We start from the raw sequence: 23,527 nt of genomic DNA on the forward strand, positions 1-23,527 counted from the left end.
TTTAGCATTCTGCAAGCTAATTACGCTTGCAAAATGCTAAAAAAAAAACGCCAAAAAAAATGCGGATTTCTTGCAGAAAATCTCCGGTTTTCTTCAGGAAATTTCTACAAGAAATCCTGACGTGTGCACATACCCTGAGACCCCGGCCTTACGCCAAGTTCACATGTTCAGTATCTCATGCCGAATACAGCTGAGAAAAAATACGCTGATCTGCACTGCCTAATTGAATAACATTGGTCTGAGTGCAATCCCTTTTTTAACCATATTGTACTGGTCCGATTTATACAGTAGTGTGAGCGAGTCCTTAGTTTAGTAAAAACGCTCATTTAATATTCTGACAAGTTTGGATTACAAATCTTCCAAGTTGCTAATTAACTTGTTAGTGTGCCAGTTCTGGGTTATTAGTCAACTAGAATCCATAAAAATGATTTATATGCCAAAACTTGTCGAGGGTCTTAACATGAAACCAACTCTAGTTTTAGTGTCTGGAAAAGTATCAAACATGAAATTTCCAGCTGCAATAGAAAATATGACACAATATGGGAAAGTCTTAAAATATTTATTCTCCGTACTAAAAAATGTTATTAACCCATAAAAATAACAAAATTAAATATAAATACTTATGGTTTAAAGGAACATTAAATATAAAAATGTACAAAAAAAATCATTCCTTCTTTAGGGCAATCAAGTGGTGTTCTGGCGAATATATTTAAAATTACAAAGTGTTTCTGTAACTTCCATAGCAAAGTTTATGCCATAAGGGATAACTATCAAATCTCCATTGACTAATGTACTTTTCATCATTTTTTAACTCTTTACCTTGCAATAACAAAAAAAAAAATACCAAGTTTAATAGATTTGATTCTTTTAGTGATATGGTTGAATAGATATGTGACTGACAAATCTCCAGCACAAATTGAATTAATTGTGCCTTTTAGTCCAAGACCCGTCGTTTCACACGTCACATTCGAGATTCATGAGTACTTGTTAAAACAAGAAAGGTGTGAGATGCATTAAGCACAAGCATTAGTCCCATATAGGAATGAAGTGGCACGAATGCTTTACTTAGGAGATGGAATGAACCTGAATTAATTAGGGAGGGACTGGTAGGGAACAGGGTTGGATTTTCCTGACCATAAAACTCATAAGACACCATTTCCAGAAGTTTCGATGACATTCTCTTGGTTTCGTCTTGCTGTGTTGTTCCAAACTGTGCGCAGTCATCTTTATTCTTTTAACACGAGAATTTTATACCTTTGATTACCATTTTCATTGGTTACATCATTCTCTACCATTGAAAGCTTTTGATCTAGTCAAAAGATGCCTCACATGGCTTCTGAGATTATTGCCTTTGTACTGGCCGTGTCTGGCTGGGTTTTGGTTAGTTCCACGCTACCCACCGATTACTGGAAGGTGTCTAGTATTGATGGCACAGTTATCACCACTGCAACCTTTTGGTCAAACCTTTGGAAGACATGTGTTACTGACTCAACTGGGGTGTCCAACTGCAAGGACTTTCCTTCTATGTTGGCCTTAGAAGGTAAGGAAAAAGCCGGAGTTAAGAAATTTAAAAATTATAGTTTAATAAATGTACATTTTACTGGGGCTGTTTAATTACGGTACTTTGTCTCATGGTTTTCTTGATTGACATAATGCTTTTAGTGTTATCACATTGGCTTCCCGTCATTGGTATTGGCTATTGATTTTAATGGTCTTTTTCTGTATGTTGTGTCCTATTTGCAGGAAAATAAATTTGGGAGTAATGGAAAAGGTGTCTGAGTACTCTACAGATTTTTAATTCTGGATACCAGTGGTAGTTTGAGTGGTGGTTCTGGCATGTATCTATGACCATGGAGATGTTCAACCATAAAGTGCCTTTATGTAATTTTTTGTCTTTATTATTTGGTAAAGAAATCCATATTGGATGATTACAGAGGAACAGGATGGTCCCATAATTTTCTAGCAGTGTTGTAATGTTTTTGTCTAACATTATGAAACACTAATATAACTGTGTGTTTTAGCAAATATAGTAAGAGAAACTTGTCTCTTAACTTCATTAATTTCAATAGCTGAAAATGGGGGCTATCATTGCCCTTCAAGAGACCCTGTCATGACCCCAAGCACTCTGCAGATATAGTGTTAATCTGAAGGTTTATAGTGTTCTAAAGCTGCCCAGCCAATCAACTGACAGCACAACTACCCGGAGGAAATTAACTTTATTTCTCCTGGCAGCCACCGGCTTTAAATCATAGAGGCATACTGGCATCAGTATACCGAGAGCGGGGTCTATAAGCACACCCTGCCAAACTGACTGACAGGCGATGCCTGTACATGGGCCGGCCACGCCTCTATGACTGAAAGCTGGAGGCTATCAGAAGGAATAAAGTTAATTTTGTCCCGGCAGCATGGCAATCAGTGCCGGGATGGTCAGCTTTAAAATGCTATTAACTTGCAGATTAACCCTATATCTACAGGTTAAGGGTTCATACTCACCTGTGCGAAACTCAGATGAGTCTCACATGGCAATACCCGGCACTGCACCTGGCACAGAGGAGCGGAGCGTGTGGCAGCAGCGCCGGGTATTGCCATGCGAGACTCATCCGAATTTCGCTCAAATGAGTATGAGCCCTTAATAGTGTTTGGGGACATGACAGGTTCTCTCCCTTTAATAGTTGTAGCGACTAAGCTTTGCACTATACGCTATATATATATATATATATAAGCTCGTAACATGATGGATCTTAATTTTTAATCACATGAACTCCAAAATGTTGTTTTTATATTTTTTCAGTAAAAGTTATGTTTTAACTTTTCCTTTTTTTTTTTATACTGTTGCTGGAGATTGTCCTTACTGATCTTTCCAAGTGACAATGTTAAAGTGGTTTAAAAAATAATATCAATTTATGTGTAGCACGCCCCATTTGAGCAAATATAGTTTAAATCTGAATGCATTGGTTGCATAGCAATCTGTAACAGTGGCCGAGTGTGCTCAGTAAAACTCTTTCTCAAGAGAATTCATAACCCCTGAAGTGTCGCTTTGAATCAAATGTATACCATTCAATAGGTTACAGAGGATGGAGACACTTTACATTAGATTCTTATCAGGTCACGTTCAACCACTCGGCCTCTTTTTGTCCTAGTAGACAAAGAACTGCCATAAGAAAAATGTTTGAGATCTAAATGTCATCTGCAGAGATCAAGAGAGTAATTATAGTCTGATTCCTCCCATGTCCTTGCTCTGTGTTTGATTCTGGGCCCCCAGGAAAAATCTGTAACAGGGTCTCTGTCCTATAAGGTGATGTTTCTACCACCTACATAATACAGGACTAACGAGAGCATAGGGGAACATTCTGAGTTAGCAAATTCTGCTACTTAGAAAAATTTTATTTGAGATGATATTCACAAGGGTTAAAAGTATTTAAAAATGTACTAAACAGCCAAGATGAGCAACATACTAATGTGCTGTTCTTGTACGTGGACCTACTTCTGTCAATATCCACATAGGTGCAGCACGGTGGCTCAGTAGTTAGCACTGCAGCCTTGCAGCACTGGGGTCCTGGGTTCTAATCCCACCAAGGATTAACATCTGCAAGGAGTTTGTATGTTCTCCCCATGTCTGCGTGGGTTTTCTCCGGATTGTGAGCCCCATCGGGGACAGTGATGATAATATGTGCAAACTGTAAAGAGCTGCGGAATATGTTAGCGCTATATAAAAATAAAGATTATATTATTATTCATGGAGGCTACATACAATGGTAGACTGTAAGCCCTTAGAGCAGTGCGCTTTCCACTCTCTCATTACGCTCATGTGTACTTTACTTATTGCTTTTATTGTCTCATGTTATGAATCCTTTTTTATTTCATTCTGTATGTAACAAACCCCAGAATTTATAGGAATTAAGTTAATGCTAAATAGTTACGCTGATTTAGTTTTTAAGAAATAGTTTACCAAACAATGCTATCTGTAATCAGGGGCATACATACAGTTGTGGCCAAAAGTATTGACACCCCTGCAATTCCGTCAGATAATACTCAGTTTCTTCCTGAAAATGATTGCAATCACAAATTCTTTGGTATTATTATGTTCATTTAATTTGTCTTAAATGAAAAAACACAAAAGAGAATGAAGCAAAAAGAAAAACATTGATCATTTCACACAAAACTCCAAAAATGGGCCAGACAAAAGTATTGGCACCCTCAGCCTAATACTTGGTTGCACAACCTTTAACCAAAATAACTGCGACCAACCGCTTCCGGTAACCATCAATGAGTTTCTTACAATGCTCTACTGGAATTTAGACCATTCTTCTTTGGAAAACTGCTCCAGGTCCCTGATATTTGAAGGGCGCCTTCTCCAAACTGCCATTTTTAGATCTCTCCACAGATGTTCTATGGGATTCAGGTCTGGACTCATTGCTGGCCACCTTAGAAGTCTCCAGTGCTTTCTCTCAAACCATTTTCTAGTGCTTTTTGAAGTGTGTTTTGGGTCATCGTCCTGCTGGAAGACCCATGACCTCTGAGAGAGACCCAGCTTTCTCACACTGGGCCCTACATTATGCTGCAAAATTTGTTGGTAGTCTTCAGACTTCATAATGCCATGCGCACTGTCAAGCAGTCCAGTGCCAGAGGCAGCAAAGCAACCCCAAAACATCAGGGAACCTCCACCATGTTTGACTGTAGGGACTGTGTTCTTTTCTTTGAATGCCTCTTATTTTCTCCTGTAAACTCTATGTTGATGCCTTTGCCCAAAAAGCTCTACTTTTGTCTCATCTGACCAGAGAACATTCTTCCAAAACGTTTTAGGTTTTTTCAGGTAAGTTTTGGCAAACTCCAGCCTGGCTTTTTATGTCTCAGGGTAAGAAGTGGGGTCTTCCTGGGTCTCCTACCATACAGTCCCTTTTCATTCAGACGCGGACGGATAGTATGGGTTGACACTGTTGTACCCTCGGACTGCAGGGCACCTTGAACTTGTTTGGATGTTAGTTGAGGTTCTTTATCCAGCATCCGCACAATCTTGCGTTGAAATCTCTTGTCAATTTTTCTTTTCCGTCCACATCTAGGGAGGTTAGCCACAGTGCCATGGGCTTTAAACTTCTTGATGACACTGCGCACGGTAGACACAGGAACATTCAGTTCTTTGGAGATGGACTTGTAGCCTTGAGATTGATCATGCTTCCTCACAATTTGGTTTCTCAAGTCCTCAGACAGTTCTTTGGTCTTCTTTCTTTTCTCCATGCTCAATGTGGTACACACAAGGACACAGGACAGAGGTTGAGTCAACTTTAATCCATGTCAACTGGCTGCAAGTGTGATTTAGTTATTGCCAACACCTGTTAGGTGCCACAGGTAAGTTACAGGTGCTATTAATTACACAAATTAGAGGAGCATCACATGGTTTTTTGAACAGTGACAATACTTTTGTCCACCCTCTTTTTTATGTTTTGTGTGGAATTATATCCAATTTGGCTTTAGGGCAATTTTTTTGTGTTTTTTCATTTACGACAAATTAAATGAAGATAATAATAACAAAGAATTTGTGTTTGCAATCATTTTCAGGAAGAAACTGAGTATTATCTGACAGAATTGCAGGGGTGTCAATATTTTTGGCCACAACTGTAGAAATCATGGAGCTCTGTAGAAAAAGTCCTAATTGGGCCAACTATCTACAGCCTCTCTCCTGTCCCCACACACCACCTCCCACCAGAAAAAACTTGGTGGAGTAGATGGGTCGTACATAGAAATCATGGGGACCTGTAGCAAAATCCCTAATGGGGCCAGCCACCTACACCCCCTGTCCTGCCTCTCCTTCCCCCTAAAAAATATATATTTGGTGGAGTAGGTGGTGTGATGGTGCATAGGTGCAATCATAGAAGAAACGCAATAATTGTGCACCTACTGAAGTCCTTTAGTTCTTACCCACTACAAAACCCTTTTCCTTGCCCCATGGAGTATTATTATTCACCCCAAAAGGACGCCCGCAGAAACACAATTTGATACCACCACAGTGGATTCCCCTACTATTCCCACTAAACACACAATATCACGACAACTCTACACATGCAAAAGAATGTAGTGCGTCAAGGTGTCCCCAACACAGTACAATGCCGCCTAAAGACTGAATGGTGAAACTAGAGGCAGATACCACTAAAACTGAGACGCCAAGTAGTGTTGGTCGACAGTAGGTTCCCATGGTTACTCATGGGTTCCATAGCAGCCGAGCAGTGTGCCAAAGCTAACAGCTGCCACTGTCTGCAATGTGTTTGGTTTTTTATTGCACACGGTTTGCCTGTTAATATTTATCTTGCATAAGCAGATCTCTATATCAAATTGATTTCTATGGTTGAGTATAATCAATGGCATCTCCAGTGATCATGCACAGACAGCTGCATTGACCTTGTCTTTGCTAATTCTATGATATGTGATCTTTCCCTGGTGGACAGCACTTATCCTGACTGTTTGGCTGACATGCCACCATCAGATGAGTATGCCCTGGGAAATTGGAGGACAGGACTCACTTTGAGGTGCACTACAAAGCAAGCCCCTTAATGACGGAGCCAAATTTTTTAAATCTGACCCATGTCAATTTATGCGGTAATAACTCTGGAACGCTTCAACAAATCCCAGTGATTTTGAGTTTGTTTTTTCAGGACACATTATACTTTATGATAATGGTAAATTTAGGTCAATATGTTTTGTGTTTATTCATAAAAAATATCAGAAATTTGAGAAGAATGTAAAAAAAATTGGCAATTTTCAAACTTTGAATGATTATCCCTTTAATCCAGATGGTCATTCCATAGCAAAACATTAATAAATAACATTTCCTACATGTCGGCTTTACATCAGCACCATTTATAAAATGTTCTTTTATTTTGTTAGCATTTTAAGGGGTTTAAAAATGTAGCAGAAATTTTTCATTTTTTCAAGGAAATTTTTAGAAAATTAATTTTTTACGGACTTATCCATGTTTGAAGTGACTTTAGGGGTCCCATATATTGGGAAACACCCAAAAATGATACCATTTTAGATACAGAACCCCCTGACATATTGAAAACTGCTGTCAGGTAGTTTATTAACCCTTCAGGTGCTTTTCAGGAATTAATGCAAAGTGGTATGACTGAAATGAAAATGTGCATTTTACCACCTAAATGCCTCTAACTTCTGAACAGATTACTACAGCCGTCAAATTCTAAGGCCGCTATTTGGTCATGAATTGCCATGGCAAACATCAGGACCGCAAAATAATGATCTCAGGGCACCGACTGGGATAAAGAGGAAGACCCCACACTCTGTTAACCATTTATAATGATGTAGTCACTATTTACAGCAGCATCTAAGGGGTTAAACAGAGTTGGACGGTGCAAACACTGATCGTGGCTGATGCAGCAAGTTGTCAACTATAGCGTACAGCCGACAGCTGCTGGATTGTCACCTGTATGGGGAGGCTATTCTCTTATATCTCAGGTCAGTTAAAAGACGTATTGGCTGTCATTAAGGGGTTAAGTTGTGAACTGGAAGTGATTGGTATCAATGGGGACATCAGCGAAGTGAAAATGTAGAAAATTCAGTAATATTATTCAGGGATAGGATTGTTTAAACACGCCCATATTAGTGGAAAACCTCTTTCTACAAAACCAGAAAAAAACAGAGTAGATTTTCATGCCAGAAGTAACATCCTAGTTGTAGTATTAAAGGGAACCCGTCACCAGAAAAAATGCTATTAATCTGCAGGTATGGGGTTAATTTGCAGGCTAATAGCATTATTAACATGCCTGGTGCCGGCACTTAGCTGAACACTGCGAGGAGAAAATTAATTTTATTCCTTCTGGCAGCGTTCAGGTTTTAGCTACCGGGGCGGCACCGGTGCTGGTTCTGGCACCATTCTGAGTGTAGATAGTGGCGGCTGTAACTTCACTCCCGACCCTGGCTGACACTTGCTCTTCATTGGGGCCTGCTGTCAATCACTGCTGAGGGTGCGGTTACAGCCGTCGCTCTGTATTCTCAGAGTCATGACTGAACATGAAGTTCATTTTCTCCCGCAGCATTCGGCTACATGCGGGCGCCGGGCAGGTTAGTAACATTATTGACCTGCAGATTAACCCCATACCTGCAGGTTAATAGTGTTTTATTTCTGGTGACAGGTTCCCTTTAAATACGATAAGTTTCTCTGACAAATATAACCACTTCCAGTCACTGCTACAGAGCTTCAGCAAAGAGGTGGACAAATGGTGCAGCTGCACAGTGGCCAAGGGAGGAGGGCGCTCTTTCCAATGAGCTAGGTAACTTATGATCCCAGGATGTTAAAGTGTTTGACAAAGGGATAACTTCTTGATTATTGGGGATCTGCTCAATTGGACGCATTACAATCCCTAGGAGGGGGCTCCCAGTGTCCTCCCCTGCTACAGCGTAATATTTATGTATCAGCTGTGCTTTGTTCGTATAATGATAAGTGGAGATTTCCAATAAAATATAGAAATAGGAACGTAGTGTAGACCAAAAGCCAAATTTTGCTTTTCCTAATTTTAGATGTCCAAGTGACCTCAAAGATTTTCTACAGCTATTATTTAACGGGTTGCCCAGGTTAGGCACAAACGTCTCCACTCACTCTAGGTCACTGCAGAGTCATGAATCCTTACAGCGCGCAAGCGATACATACATGCTAGCCACCTTAGGGAGAGACCCAAGTTGGGCTAAATGTAGCGGGACGAAAGAGACCGAAAAGCCCTCTACTCAAAGGAAATACATAGTGGATGCTTTCCTGAAACGGAAAGTACTTGCAAGCAGTATAATACAAAGAATAGCTGCTATTCTTTGTATTATGCTGCTTGCAAGTACTTTCCGTTTCAGGAAAGCATCCACTATGTACAGCGCGCAAAGCATCCTTACCGCGTGAGAATGATTACAGGGTGCATAGCGTCACTTACAGCATGTCAGCGCAGAGAGCGAGTGGTCTGACCGCAAGTAAGTGAGATGCATAATCTCATCCACATTCTCACTAGACATGCACGGCCTTGCTCAATACAAGTGAATTCTGCGAGTGCGCGCACGTCTAGTCGGAATGTGACTTGAAGTAGGCAAATTACGTACTTGCATTCTTACGACCTCCTGGTCTCACCACTGACATTGGAAAATCCTGACAGTGCATGCTGTGAGGATTCATATATCTGGAGTCATGTAGAGTGACTGCAGATTTCCTTGTCAAACCTGGACATCCTCTTTAAATATGGAATGTTATGCTGGTCATGGGGAATGTATCAGCAACAGCAGTCGATTAACCATTTGCCCATCCATAGGTGGCACAACCATTGTTATTCAAGCGGTCAATTTTAATTGTCATGGAAAGAAGCATCAGCATTCTTCATCTGTGCATCTTAAATTTGGTTGAGTTTGGAACAAATGTTTCATTACGAACAATTTGACATTTGGACAAAGCAAATAAATTATAATTAATCTATACAGAAATGTTAGGATCAAGCCACCACATGATCAAACATTAGGTATTATTTGGAATTGTTAATTAAAGGGATCTTACAAATATTCTGCAAAAGCAATTTCTGTAAGCCATGGTCCTGTTCTAGAGACCTAAAAGTTAATGAGCCAGTATAAGAGCTTGTTAATGGCTAACTCCTAAATACATTCCTGTTTGTTTTATCTGACTACTGTTTGAACCTTTACATGAATGCTGGAGCCATAATCTCTTCAAGGCAAAAAATAAAAATAAAAAAATAAAAATATGTCTTTAACGTTTCTTCTATAAACTGGAAATTTAAATTGCATCTAAGTAAAAAATGTCTATCTCTCCTGGTTTATACCTGCACCAGTTATTTAGACCTGGGTTACATTATGACTTTAGTCAATTTTTGCTACTTCATGAAAGGTAGATGCATTAAAATGTTCTATTTACAGCTATAACAAACTTTTTTTTGTAGTTGAAAAGTATTGTACCATCAAATTTAAAGGAAACTTGTCACAATAAAAATGCAATCTAAGCTGCAGGCACCATGTTATAGAGCAGGAGGAGCTGAGTAAACTGATTTATAATTTTATGAGAAAAGATATATTATAACTTGCGATTTATTCATTTTCACCTCTGCCCCTTCTGAGATTTTCAGTGTAGTGGGCGGATCTATTATATGGAAGCTAAAACATTTATTAAAAGGAATCTGTATGCAGGATTCTCCCCCCAACTATTGGTTTGTACATGGGTCCTTAACAGCATGTTACTTGACGTGACCCCCCCCTTTTGAAGTGGACCCATGCATAACAGAGAGAGGGACCACATGGCCTTTGACTAGCTTTTATCCCCTTTGGGTCACTCCCCTCCTGACCTCTGGGCTAAACCTAAACCCTGTCCCCTTATCTCTAGCAGCTAAAAACTCTAAAACTTAAGATGGCTCATAACTCCCTAATAGACTGTCATAGGGAGGAGGTTTTGGCACCATAAGATCCAGCGGGCCCCTGCTGCGAGTTGAAGCCAAACATATCTTTGTTTTCTGGTTCCTACTAGCCATTCTACGTATCACACCACCCTGTGGTGCTAGAATGGATTGAAACTCGGGAAGGCGTTCGGTCCAGTCCAGAGATCTCGAAAATGTAACCGCTGTGTGACCAGGACGCACAATAAGTCCATATTCTCCTTAAAATCATAGATGCTGGAACAAACAAATTAGACCACATGGCACCCACATGACAAACAAGACTTTTGTTCTGAGTTTAGTTGGCTCAAGGTGGGAGATTTGTCACCCAGCCTTTTGAGGCTTGACTGACCCCCCCCCCCCCCCCGCTGAGCTAGGTGTTCTCATACAGCTGAACGCTGAAGGGGGTTTAATAATCCTATGCTAGATAGGATACAAATGATTGACATGAAATTATATCTCCCATATTCTTCACACTGAGAAATCGGCATTTGAGTTGATATGCAAATGAGGTTGAAGAGCTTTTTGTAGATCTGAAGTCTCCATCACACCAGCTCTATACCCTGTGCCCAGCGTTGCCTCCTCCAGCCTTAAGGTACCTTCACACTAAACGACGCTGCAGCGATCCAGACAACGATCCGGATCGCTGCAGCGTCGCTGTTTGGTCGCTGGAGAGCTGTCACACAGACAGCTCTCCAGCGACCAACTATGCCGGTAACCAGGGTAAACATCGGGTTACTAAGCGCAGGGCCGCGCTTAGTAACCCGATGTTTACCCTGGTTACCATCCTAAAAGTAAAAAAACAAACGCTTCATACTTACCTTCCGCTGTCTGTCCTTGGCACTCTGCTTCTCTGTACTGGCTGTGAGCACAGCGGCCGGAAAGCAGAGCGGTGACGTCACCGCTCTGCTTTCCGGCCGCTGTGCTCACAGTGAGTGCAGGAAAGCACAGCGCCGGAGGACAGACAGCGGAAGGTAAGTATGAAGCGTTTGTTTTTTTTACTTTTAGGATGGTAACCAGGGTAAACATCGGTTTACTAAGCGCGGCCTGCGCTTAGTAACCCGATGTTTACCCTAGTTACCAGCGAAGACATCGCTGAATCGGTGTCACACACGCCGATTCAGCGATGTCAGCGGGAGAGCCAGCGACCAAATAAAGTTCTGGCCTTCTAGCCCCTACCAACGAAATCACAGTAGGATTCTGATCGCTGCTGCGTGTCAAACTGAACGATATCGCTAGCAAGGACGCTGCAACGTCACCGATCGCTAGCGATATCGTTTAGTGTGAAGGTACCTTTACTGACAGAGGCCAATGTTGTGTGACTTTAGGCAAAAGAGCCATCGGTAAAGCAAGAGGAGGCGATGCTGGGTGGGGAATAGAGCTGGAGCGACAGAGGCTTCAGATCTCACCTGCACATCTATGCCAATGAAGACTTCTCAGTAATTGAGGAATGTTCTGGCCATGTAAATGTATTGCTGCACTTGTCTATGGAAGAGTTACATGCACATTGCACATATAAACAGCTTGCAGTGTGAAATCCTGCTGACAGATCCCTTTTAAAGATTTTATTCACTATAACCACTTTTTATATGCCCCATCTGTATTTGCCAGAGAATAGAGTCACTAATTAAAGGGAACCTGTCGCCTGAATTTGGCGGGACTGGTTTTGGGTCATATGGGCGGAGTTTTCGGGTGTTTGATTCACCCTTTCCTTACCCGCTGGCTGCATGCTGGCTGCAATATTGGATTGAAGTTCATTCTCTGTCCTCCATAGTACATGCCTGCACAAGGCAAGATTGCTTTGTGCATGTGTGTACTATGGAGGACAGAGAATGAACTTCAATCCAATATTGCAGCCAGCATGCAGCCAGCGGGTAAGGAAAGGGTGAATCAAACACCCGAAAACTCCGCCCATATGACCCAAAACCAGTCCCGCCAAATTCAGGTGACAGAGTCCCTTTAAGAGTATCTCTAGTTGTGGTAAACCAAGTAATTCCAAGTATTAAATGATGGGATATTTAAGTAGACAACATGAAACACTATATTTCTCATATACTATAAGTTAAAAAAATTCCCATCACCAATTGACAAAATCAATTGTAATCCAATAGTTTTCTCAAGTGGAATTTTTTTTTACAGCTGTGTGCCAGGTCACCTCCAATTTAATGAGGGTCGTTTTATAAAGAAATGGGCAAATATTTTATGTATTTTTGAAAAGTTTTAGATTTGTAAATGTCTTCAATGCATAACAGTAGCTTGCATATTTTGTGCACGTCACTCAAATTCTACTAACCAGTAAAAATCTTTGTTTCCCAATAATCTTTGATTTCAGGGTACATCCAAGCTTGCCGGGGTTTGCTAATAGCTGCTGTTAGTCTGGGTTTTTTTGGCTCCATTTTTGCACTTGTTGGAATGAAGTGCACTAAGATTGGAGGCTCAGAGGACACTAAAGCAAAACTCACCACTTTCTCTGGCTTGCTGTTTATCATGAGTGGTAAGTGTGCTTGCATCCAAAATCCTGCTATCAGTTATAACATGTTACACAGATTCCAAAATTAAAGTGAACCTATCACCAGGTTTGACCAATAAGAGATACGGCCATCACTTTTTAGGGCTGATACTCAGCATTCTGTAATGCAGTCTATCTGCCCCCAACCTGACCTGTAAGAGAAGAACAATTATATATATATATATATATATATATATATATATATATATATATATATATATTTTAGATATCTACTATATAATTGTATAACGGTCACTTCCGTCTTTCTGTCTATCCTTCTGTCTGTCTGTCACGGATATTCATTGGTCGCAGCCTCTGTCTGTCATGGAATCCAAGTCGCTGATTGGTCATGGCAAAACGCTCATGTGGCACCCCTAGGGGTATTTGCCACAAAAATAGTTACTGATACTAAATACAAATGCTAAAATAGCAAGACTGCACTACCACCTCCGGCCAGAAGGGGGAGCTCCAGAGACTCCCCTTGATCCATTCTGGTCTGAGAGAAGTACTGGCAGTTGGGCTAAGGAGCTGATAGTGAGAGGTCATACAGCTGAATTTCTAACAGCCCTATGACGGTTTCCAGGCCCAAATCACCGGCCTGAGGAGAAGAGGGACAGAGAAAAGGGACATTGTGAGAACCGGGTAGCATTAATCACTACCCAGAACAGGCGCAAAGACTGATACCGGATCCGTGGCTGTATTCATTATATATAATACAGCAACCGGAAAAACGTGAGGTGATATCAGCTTCACTAGGGCCGGACGCAGCAACAGACACAGAGTTCAGCGGTACTCCCGGAGGGGGTAAGCCGATAAAAGGACTCAGGTTGCCCGTCGAACCAGGACCCGGAGGGGACAGATTGGGCCGGCAGCCAGTTCACATACAGCAGCAGGGCCACACAGAAATTGCGCACAATAAGAGGCGAAGACCCCGGCAGGGTCAAAGTAACTCAGAGTTCCCATACAGACTCCGGTGACAGGACTGGTTGTAAATCCTTTTATGTTAAAGTAAACTGGTTAAACGTTTCATTGCCTCAGTCTTTCATTTGGACAATAGCCATCTATCCAGGATCGGGATCGTCACCGCTGGGAGAACCTGCTGCTGATCAAGTAAGTGCCTGTCCCCTCACAATACCCTTTACACTGTGCATTGCCTGAGGCCACAGCACCGGGTCAAGCCACCCGTGACATCCCCCTCAAGAGACAGACCCCATTGGCCGGTGCTGGGTATCCCGGTCTCCTGGGCGTCACACTCACAACCATTGCCACGACCAATCAGTGACGGCCACAGTCCGGCGGCAGTATGGCTGCTCTTTCCTCCCCGCAGTCAGTACCCGCTCCATACTCCCCTCCAGTCATCCAGTCAGCCCTCACACAGGGTTAATGCCAGCGTTACCGGAGCGCTGTGTAACGCACTCCGGTTACGCAGCTATTAACCCTGTGTGACCAACTTTGTATGCAGCATCAATAGTAAAAAGATCTAATGTTACAAATAAGAATAATTAAAAAAAAAGTTATTCTCACCCTCCGACGTGGCGCGGTATCCTCGGCACTGCAAGCGGCAGGTTCCGGTGCTAAGGATGCTATGCAAGAAGGACCTGCCATGACATCACTGTCATGTGACCGCGACATCATCACAGGTCCTGCGCTCATACCAACCCTGGGACCGGAAGCTGCTGCGTGCACCGCACACAGGCGACAGGACTACATGGGGCCCTCGGAAGGAGAGTATATGTTTATTTTTTATTATTTAACCTGGTACATACATGGCTGGGCAATATACTATGTAGCTGGGCAATATACTACGTGACTGGGCAATATACTACGTGACTGGGCAATATACTACGTGGCTGGACAATATACTGCGTGACTGGGCAATATACTACGTGGCTGGGCAATATACTACGTCACTGGGCAATATACTACGTGTCTGTGCTGTATACTACGTGGCTCTGTGCTGTATACTATGTGGGTGGGCAATATACTATGTCACTGGGCAATATACTACGTGACTAGCCAATATACTACGTAGCTGGGATATATACTACGTGGCTGGGCAATATACTACGTGGCTGGGCAATATACTACGTGACTGGCCAATATACCACGTAGCTGGGAAATATACTACGTGGCTGGGCAATAAACTACGTCACTGAGCAATATACTACGTGACTGGGCAATATACTACGTAGCTGGGAAATAAACTATGTCACTGGGCAATATACTACGTGACTGGGCAATATACTATGTGACTGGGCAATGTACTACGTGACTGGGCAATATACTACATGACTGGGCAATATACTACGTGACTGGGCCCAGTATATATATACACATGTACACATGCATACACTACCGTTCAAAAGTTTAGGATCACCCAAACAATTTTGTGTTTTCCATAAAAACTCATACTTTTATAGATAAAATGAGTTGCCAGATGAATGGATAATCTAGTCCAGACATTGACAATGTTTGAAAAAAAGATTTTTATTTGAAATAATAATTTTCTCCTTCAAACTTCGCTTTTGTCAAAGAATGTTCCCTGTGCAGCAATTACAGCATTGCAGACCTTTGGCATTCTAGCAGTTAATTTGCTGAGGTAATCTGGAGAAAACCCCTCCCACAAGTTGGTTTGGCTTGATGGCCACTTTTTGCGTACCATACGGTCAAGCTGCTCCCACAACAGCTCAATGGGGTTGAGATCTGGTGACTGCACTGGCCACTCCATTATAGATAGAATACCAGCTGCCGGCTTCTTCCCTAAATAGTTCTTGCATAATTGGGAGGTGTGCTTTGGGTCATTGTCATGTTGTAGGATGAAATTGGCTCCAATCAAGCGCTGTCCACAGGGTATGGCATGGCGTTGCAAAGTGATAGCCTTTCTTATTCAAAATCCCTGTTACCTTGTACAAATCTCCCACTTTACCAGCACCAAAGCAACCCCAGACCATCACATTACCTCCACTATGCTTGACAGATGGCGTCAGACACTCTTCCAGCATCTTTCAGTTGTTCTCCGTCTCACAAATGTTCTTCTGTATGATCCAAACACCTCAAACTTGGATTTGTCTGTCCATAACACTTTTTTCCAATCTTCCTCTGTCCAATGTCTGTGTTCTTTTGCCCATATTAATCTTTTCCTTTTATTAGCCAGTCTCAGATATGGCTTTTTATTTGCCACTCTGCCCTGAAGGCCAGGATCCCGGAGTCACCTCTTCACTGTAGACGTTGACACTGGCGTTTTGCCTGTACTATTTAATGAAGCTGCCAGTTGAGGACCTGTGAGGCGTCGATTTCTCAAACTACAGACTCTAATGTGCTTGTCTTGTTGCTCAGTTGTGCAGCGGAGGCCTCCCACTTCTCTTTCTACTCTGGTTAGAGCCTGTTTGCGCTCTCCTCTGAAGGGAGTAGTACACACCATTGTAGGAAATCTTCAGTTTCTTGGCAGTTTCTCGCATGGAATAGCCTTCATTTCTAAGAACAAGAATAGACTGTCGAGTTTCACATGAAAGTTCTTTTTTTCTGGCCATTATGAGAGTTTAATGGAACCAACAAATTTAATGCTCCAGATTCTCAACTGGCTCAAAGGAAGGTCCAGTTTATAGGTTCTCTAATCAGCCAAACTGTTTTCAGCTGTGCTAACATACTTGCACAAGGGTTTTCAAGGGTAGTCTAACCATTCATTAGCCTTCTTACACAGTTAGCAAGCAGAGAGTACCATAAGAACACTGGAGTGATGGTTGTTGGAAATGGGCCTCTATACACCTATGATGATAATGCATTACAAGCCAGACAATTGCAGCTAAAATAGTCATTTACCACATTAACAATGTATAGAGTGTATTTCTGAATCATTTAATGTTAGCTTCATTGGAAAAAAAACTGTGCTTTTCTTTAAAAAATAAGGAAATTTCTAAGTGACCCTAAACTTTTGAATGTTAGTGTATGTATATATATATATATATATATATATATATATATACTCACCTGCAGGGCGGTCTGGTCCGAGGGGTGTCACTCTTCTTGGTATGGCACCTCCCATCTGTTTACAGTGCCGCCCTTCTACTTGCTTCGTGTGGATGATGTGTCGCTGCATCATCCACACAGTGACCACGGCACAGTGCTGCTGCTCAAGGGTACTTCTCTGCCCTGTGGATGGCAGAGAAAAGTACTGCAGTGTGCATGTGTCGGGGCTCTTTGAGCCTTCCTGACACCTGCGCACTGCAGTACTTTGCTTTGCTCTCAACAGGGCAGAGAAGTGCTCCTGCGCAGGAGTGCGGTGCCGAGGAGGCGCGTCATCCACACAAAGCAAGCAGGTGGGCGGCATTGGAGGAAGAAGGGAGGCACCAGACCAAGAAGAGCGACACCCATCAGACCCGACCGCCCCGCAGGTGAGTATAATAAAAGTTATTTTTCTTCTCTTGCAGGTCGGGTTGGGAGCATTATAGAATGCTGCATATCAGCACTGAATGGTGATGGCCATATGTCTTATTGGCCAAACATGGTGACAGGTTCCCTTTAAGCATTACTTTATACTGTAGAATGCACGTATAGTGCAGTATGGGACATGGAAGAAACAGACACACATCCAGGATGCTATACAGGACCTGGATACTCAGACTGAGTGATCCTGGTTTTCTAGACTAAATTTAGCTCAGCAAGAAGATTATTATTATTTTAAAAAAATTCATTTCCCACTTCGGCAGAACTGCCAATCCAGTGGTCTCCGCTGGGACCCAAAGTGATGCTGTCCCATTCGGTAGTCACCTGACCTTGCAGCTGACTGATGAATGGGATTTCATCAATTCAAGTCCAAGTGGAGACCACCAAAGCAGCGGTGCTGAAGTGATGGGAAATTTGAATGGTAAGTAACATTTATTTCTTTATTTTCTAATGATCCATTTTTTGGGAAAAAGTTTGAAAGTTTTTAACTTTTTCTGTTCCTGTGTTACAGCTTGAATTGCAGTAGAACAGAGCTGTATTTCTCATTTTGCAGATTTCAGAGCTGAACTATGATTGCAGCTCTGGTCTACAATTCAGACTGTAAGTCAAGTCGTTTAAGATTTTTTTTGTTATGATGACCACTCTAAAAGTGCTCTTCTTTAAATCATGATATGAATAAATATAGGCTTAAAAGTTGCACCTAAGATACTTTATTTACAATGACAATATTTCTCCAGTTTTGTGACTGATGTATCCAGTGAACAGAGCCTTTTATTCTGCCTTGCTGATTAATGGAGAGGCAAAATAGACAAAAATTGACCTTCCTTTTCATATCTGTTGTAGGTCTTTGTGCCATGTCTGGAGTGTCCCTCTATGCGCACAAAATAACATCTGAATTCTTTGATCCAACATTCGTGGAGCAAAAGTAAGTTAGGAAATAATATAACTGATAAAAAAGGCAGGCGCATGGTGGAAGACATGTCTGAATCACTCTTCTATGACAGGTACGAGCTGGGAGCAGCGCTGTTTATCGGATGGGCAGGATCATCTCTTACCGTCATCGGAGGTGCTATTCTCTGCCTGTCTTTGAATGATGCTATCAAAAAAGAGAGGTATGAAAAACAATGCCATGTAATCTGAATGTCCTAATGATTCTTATACACTGTTAAAGTATCTCAAGAAAACAACTAATAAATTCAACAATCAAGGTTTATTACTTCATTAAGGCCGGGGTCAGACGAGCATATGGAAAATCGTCCGATTGTCATCTAGAAATCTCGGCCGATTTTCACCCATATTGGCATCCGTGTGGCATCTGTGTGCCCGGTTTTTCCATCCATGTGACAACCATGTGGTATTATGTGACATTATACATCCCCATTTTAAAATGTACACAATCACATACAGTTTCCTAGGATAATAATGGCAATGTACATGTAAAAATCAGATGCAATGTGGATGTTCCGTATGGGATCAGATTTTTTTTATTGCGCACCCATAGACTTGAATAGGTGAGTAGGAAGGAAGTAGTTCATTGTATGGAAACAACGGAACACAACCTCATAAGTGACACATTGCTGGAATCTTAAGTACGAAAGGAAAGGGGAGCGCACATGAACGGTACCAGTAGGATATGGGCAAATAAGGCGGTCAAGGACCTACTCATTAATGGAGGTTATGCTAAGCAAGCATACCTTTGTTGAAAAGCATGGAGGTGAGCAGAAAGAATGTTGGATTGTCTGGTGGATGCGGTGGAAGGCGATCCGGGGACGTGGAACCAACCTGTCCAGACTAAAGAACAGATGAGAGCTGGTGGTGTCCAGGGCAGTCTCAGCGTGTCAGGGACACCAAGCGGTGAGACACCACGTGATCGTAGGAACCCGGTCACGTGGTGTAAGGTCCTAGGATGGAGAAAGTAAAGGTGGCTTGTCTGCTGCAGCTCCCGCCGCGTACCCTCTGCAGAGGGATGAAATCTGTCTCAGCCCCTACCTCATGCCGTACTCAGATTAAATAGCAAAAACCTGCTGACAGATCCCCAGCCAAAAATCTAGGAGTGTCTAAACATGCCTCTGACAGCTGATGTCGGGGAGGGAAGGACGATCAGGAATTTTGAAGTCCAATATGATTTTTTTTTACCATCTCCTTATGCAAACCACATGTATGCACATCTGACCAGCAATAATGAATTAGGTTATGTTTTTTTCTTTTGGCAAAAAATAGAAATCTCATTGTACAACTACAAGGAGTCTTATAACTCACCTCCGAAAATCTCTAAACTTCTTATGCTTTAGTTTCTGAAGCCATAGGAGATGTACATGAGTCGCCCGCCAGGGCCGTGGGGTACTCGGTACCGGGTCCTGCGTTCACAGGGGGATGTCACAGTGGTGACCTGGTTCATGGCCCTGGGCGCCCATGTAAAAGGGGAAGGTCTTTAAAGGGAATAAAGTTTTTGTTTGTGACGCCACCTGTGGTTTTCGGTCAGGGTGACCGATGCTGCTTTAAGGGGTCCTCTGGGGTGATGTTATGGCAGCTAGATGGTATACCTTCCCACATGTGAAGTATATCCCCAGGGCTCCCGTTGTGTAGATGGAAGATGGTGAGAAGGGCAGTGAAGAACAAGGACATAGGTTTGCAGTCTCTTTACCTTACAAACTGAAGACTTCAGCAGTCACAGTCCAGAGCACCAGATCACAGAGCAGGCAGGCTCCGGCCGGCTTGGAGGCAAGTTAGGAGTCCTCTTATCCAGGTGGTAATCAAAGCCTTCTTCTAGTGCCGTGGTGTTGTAGTCCCTTACTGCCTATGGCTTCACATAAGGTCCTCACAGATGTTCTCTTTCTGTCCCCCGTATAGTATAGGACACAACCCGTATGACTGGTGACTTGAGCCTGTTTATAGGGACTCTAGCACGCCCCGGCTCTAAGGGTGTCACCGTGCCTCCTGGGTATTAAGGTGGACAGGTAACTTGGAGTTCAGCTGTCCTGCCGGTCTCTGATGTAAGTCGTAGACGTCCCTTACAACCTCGGTGTTCCGACTACCGGTCTCTGTGCCTCAGGAGGAGGCAACCTGCTCGTGGCTGGTCTCCCACTGGTGTTCCTCTCATGTGCTTCGCTCTCCTGCACGCTCACTGTAATATATTCGGCTTTCTCAATGTCTCTTTCCAGGAGCTGCAGCACTGTGGCTGCACAGCTCTTCTGCCTCAGAGTGGTCCAGTCTGCTTCCTGGCAAGAACTGACTGACTTTCCCTACAGACTACCATATATATGGGGAGTCACCTAGTGAAAAAGATCAAAGCCTCCCCCTGGTGGCCTGGAGTGTGAATGTGTTGCATGCTTGTGTTTACCTGGTGCCAGTTATCCCTTCTTGCCTCCAAACGTAACATTACTCTCCCCGTGAGGAAAGCAAAGCCACTATGACGACCAGGACCCTGGGGCGCCACATACAGAGCAAGCAATGTCATCCATAATACCGGTCACATGGCTACTTCTACCATCTGATAACCCAGAGCACTCCTGTACCACCTCAGGTCTCCATGACTGTCGAAAATGATGGGAAAGGCTGAGCTGCTCCTCATCATTCTTACTGACTTGACATATCTCATTGCTATGAATCTTCATATATTTTGCTTAGTTTGCATTTCCATTAATTTTATGACATTTTTGTCTTTTTTTCAGATTGAATTATCCTTACAATGGAGCAAAGTCAATGAGATCTGCCCATACAAGCCACCAAGATCAGAACAACAACCGCAATGGACAGAGAGGAATACCAAGACATTTTGACAAGAATGCCTATGTGTGACCGATACCACGTATAGGACAATAGCCCTGCGTCTATCAGACATTAAGTATGTCATGCACTATCCTGGCTTTTCACAAAGAAAAGAAGATTTAAAAAAAAAAATAAAATCTGAAACCCCTTGTACAGTGATGGGACATTACACCAATAAGGAGCTGCTCCACCAGAAAAGTACAAATCATACAAAATATATGAAATATCTAAAATCCTCACTGATATACAGAAGACAAAATCATAAGTGGCATCAGGAATAAGGAGAAAGAAATACTTGTACAGTATAACAATATGCAAAGATTATTCTGGGACTCATAGATTGCATGTTTTCAATGTGAACATTAAGATGAATTTTCATTAAGTCTGGATTCTAAACAGAATATAATCCGACACATATGGAAGACATTGGTGAAATTCTGCATCTAACATCTAGTTGTTGGGTCTCCACAATGACTGTGGCCATGACATATGTCATCGTTGGCCAAAGATTACTGCCACATCACACCGTAATGAAAGTCGCCTGGAATTTTGAGCCCTGTGAAAGTGTGTCACTGGTCGCAAACATTTTGATCATGGTGTGATGTAGTCTGTTAACCTGTTAAATGCCAGTGTTGACAGCATGTCGGTAATTCTATGTGCCCAGCAATACCCCTGTGCTGTCATCTGAAGGCACAGATGTGTTGGTATTAGCGATGAGTGAACGTGCTTAGATAAGGTGTTATCTGAGCATGCTCGGGTGCTAACAGAGTGTATTTGGCGTGCTTGAAAAATATGTTCGAGTCACCGCGGCTGCATGTCTCTCGGCTGTTCGACAGCAGCAACACATGCAGAGATTGCCTAACAAACAGCCAATCCATGCATGTGCTGCGGCTGCTGAACAGACATGAGACATGCAGCCAAGGGGACTCGAACATATTTTTTGGAGCACGCCGAAGGCATTAGCACGTGAGCATGCTCGTTGCTGCGATTTCTGTATCACAGAGAGAAGGAAAAGAGGTTGTGTCTTATATGCATGGATCCTCCATATTATACCACATTATGAGACAAATTTAAAGCCAGAGAAAAAGCAAGTAAATAAGTAAAAATGTAATATAGATTACCAAAAGTATGATGCTAAAATATATTCAATTTTATTAGATCAAACACACACGAGATTAAAACCTCTTACAACACACCAACGTGTATCAAAAGAAACAAAGTCACTCCATTGCAGATAAATTACCATTTGTTTTTTTTTTTTGGAGCACAGTATTTGAAATCTTTGCTTGCAGTCCAACTGGGCGTCACTTCACAGTCTTCTCTGGGGTCGTGTGCTTTCACCCCTCCTTCCCAAATTCTGTCAATCACATCTCAGCAGTGTCTGAGACTGCTAGATCAGCGTCCGACAGTGTCTGGGAAAGAAGGAGGAATGTAAGTGCACTCCCCCAGAAAAACGCCTGGTTGCAATTCAAGCAGAGATTTCACACACTCCACTCTAGGGGTAACAAATGTGAATATTTCTGCAATGGAGTGGCATAGCGCAAATTGGAAGTAAAGATTCAGAATCATGGCAGCGTAGGGATTTTTCAGTAATTTTTTTGAGAAAGTGACAGGTACTCATAAAGCAAAAAAGAAAGCAGGGATGCACGTATTTGTCAAGTGGAGATGAGAAGGCAATTGACAATGTTAATGGAATACAATAATATAGAAGGTGCAAAGTGGGTGCATTAGGGGGGCAAATATTGGCCACTCAACATTTTTGCATCATACTTTCTGTTATCTACTGTATGTAAGATATTTATATCTTCAATTCCTTTTCTCTACCTGTCAATTTTTTCTCATCATGTGGTATTAAATGGAGGATCCTTGCAACCTCTTCTTTCGTTTTTGCCTAGTTTATAGACTTGTGTTAATGATTCACATATCGTCCCTATTAGTATTATTATGATATCTACAGTACTTTTGTATTCCGTTTATATAGACCAACTCCCCATTAAAGCTCTTATATGAGATTAATATCTTTATGATGGTCTAGTTATATTTAGTCTGCATTTCTGGAAGGAAAAAGTAATGCTGAGAACTACAAGTCCAGCAACAACAGCATCATAATCTGATCTAAATGTCTTCAATGGTTATGAAGAGAGTTGTTAGTAAATTCGGCAGGAATGTAATTGTACCGTAGTTGCTGCTTACACATTGCAAAAAACAACTGCGAGACCAGCAGTGAACTATATAGCAAAAGGCTTACAATTTTTAAGAATTATGTAAACACCAAACTAATGCATATCATCAGTGTATCCTATGTATCCAAAGCTAACTGGTAAAAGTCTGGTTTGTGATGGGGTGGGTGCATTGTGATTAGCAGGTGGACTTGGCACATTTCCCATCTGAG

The 23,527-nt window shown here is 42.2% G+C and overlaps 1 protein-coding gene across 1 annotated transcript; it reads left to right on the forward strand.

Annotated features, from left to right (window-relative positions):
- The first annotated feature begins 839 nt into the window (after window positions 1–839).
- Window positions 840–21,292, forward strand: LOC138665805 (claudin-10-like). The gene is made up of 5 exons (XM_069753650.1): window positions 840–1,540; window positions 12,748–12,909; window positions 18,211–18,292; window positions 18,372–18,479; window positions 21,039–21,292. Exons 1-5 carry the CDS (start codon window positions 1,321–1,323, stop codon window positions 21,163–21,165), a joined length of 699 nt encoding a protein of 232 aa, XP_069609751.1. The 5' UTR covers window positions 840–1,320; the 3' UTR covers window positions 21,166–21,292.
- Window positions 21,293–23,527: the final 2,235 nt, after the last annotated feature.

Source organism: Ranitomeya imitator, chromosome 2, assembly GCF_032444005.1.
Source record: "Ranitomeya imitator isolate aRanImi1 chromosome 2, aRanImi1.pri, whole genome shotgun sequence".
NCBI classification, from domain to species: domain Eukaryota; kingdom Metazoa; phylum Chordata; class Amphibia; order Anura; family Dendrobatidae; genus Ranitomeya; species Ranitomeya imitator.

Excerpts from the sequence above, each read along its gene's own strand:
- LOC138665805 (XM_069753650.1), top strand. The coding sequence starts at position 1,321 with ATGCCTCACATGGCTTCTGAGATTATTGCCTTTGTACTGGCCGTGTCT. Across the intron at positions 12,910-18,210 it reads CTTGCTGTTTATCATGAGTG|GTCTTTGTGCCATGTCTGGA; the intron begins GTAAGTGTGCTT and ends TATCTGTTGTAG. Across the intron at positions 18,293-18,371 it reads CCAACATTCGTGGAGCAAAA|GTACGAGCTGGGAGCAGCGC; the intron begins GTAAGTTAGGAA and ends CTTCTATGACAG.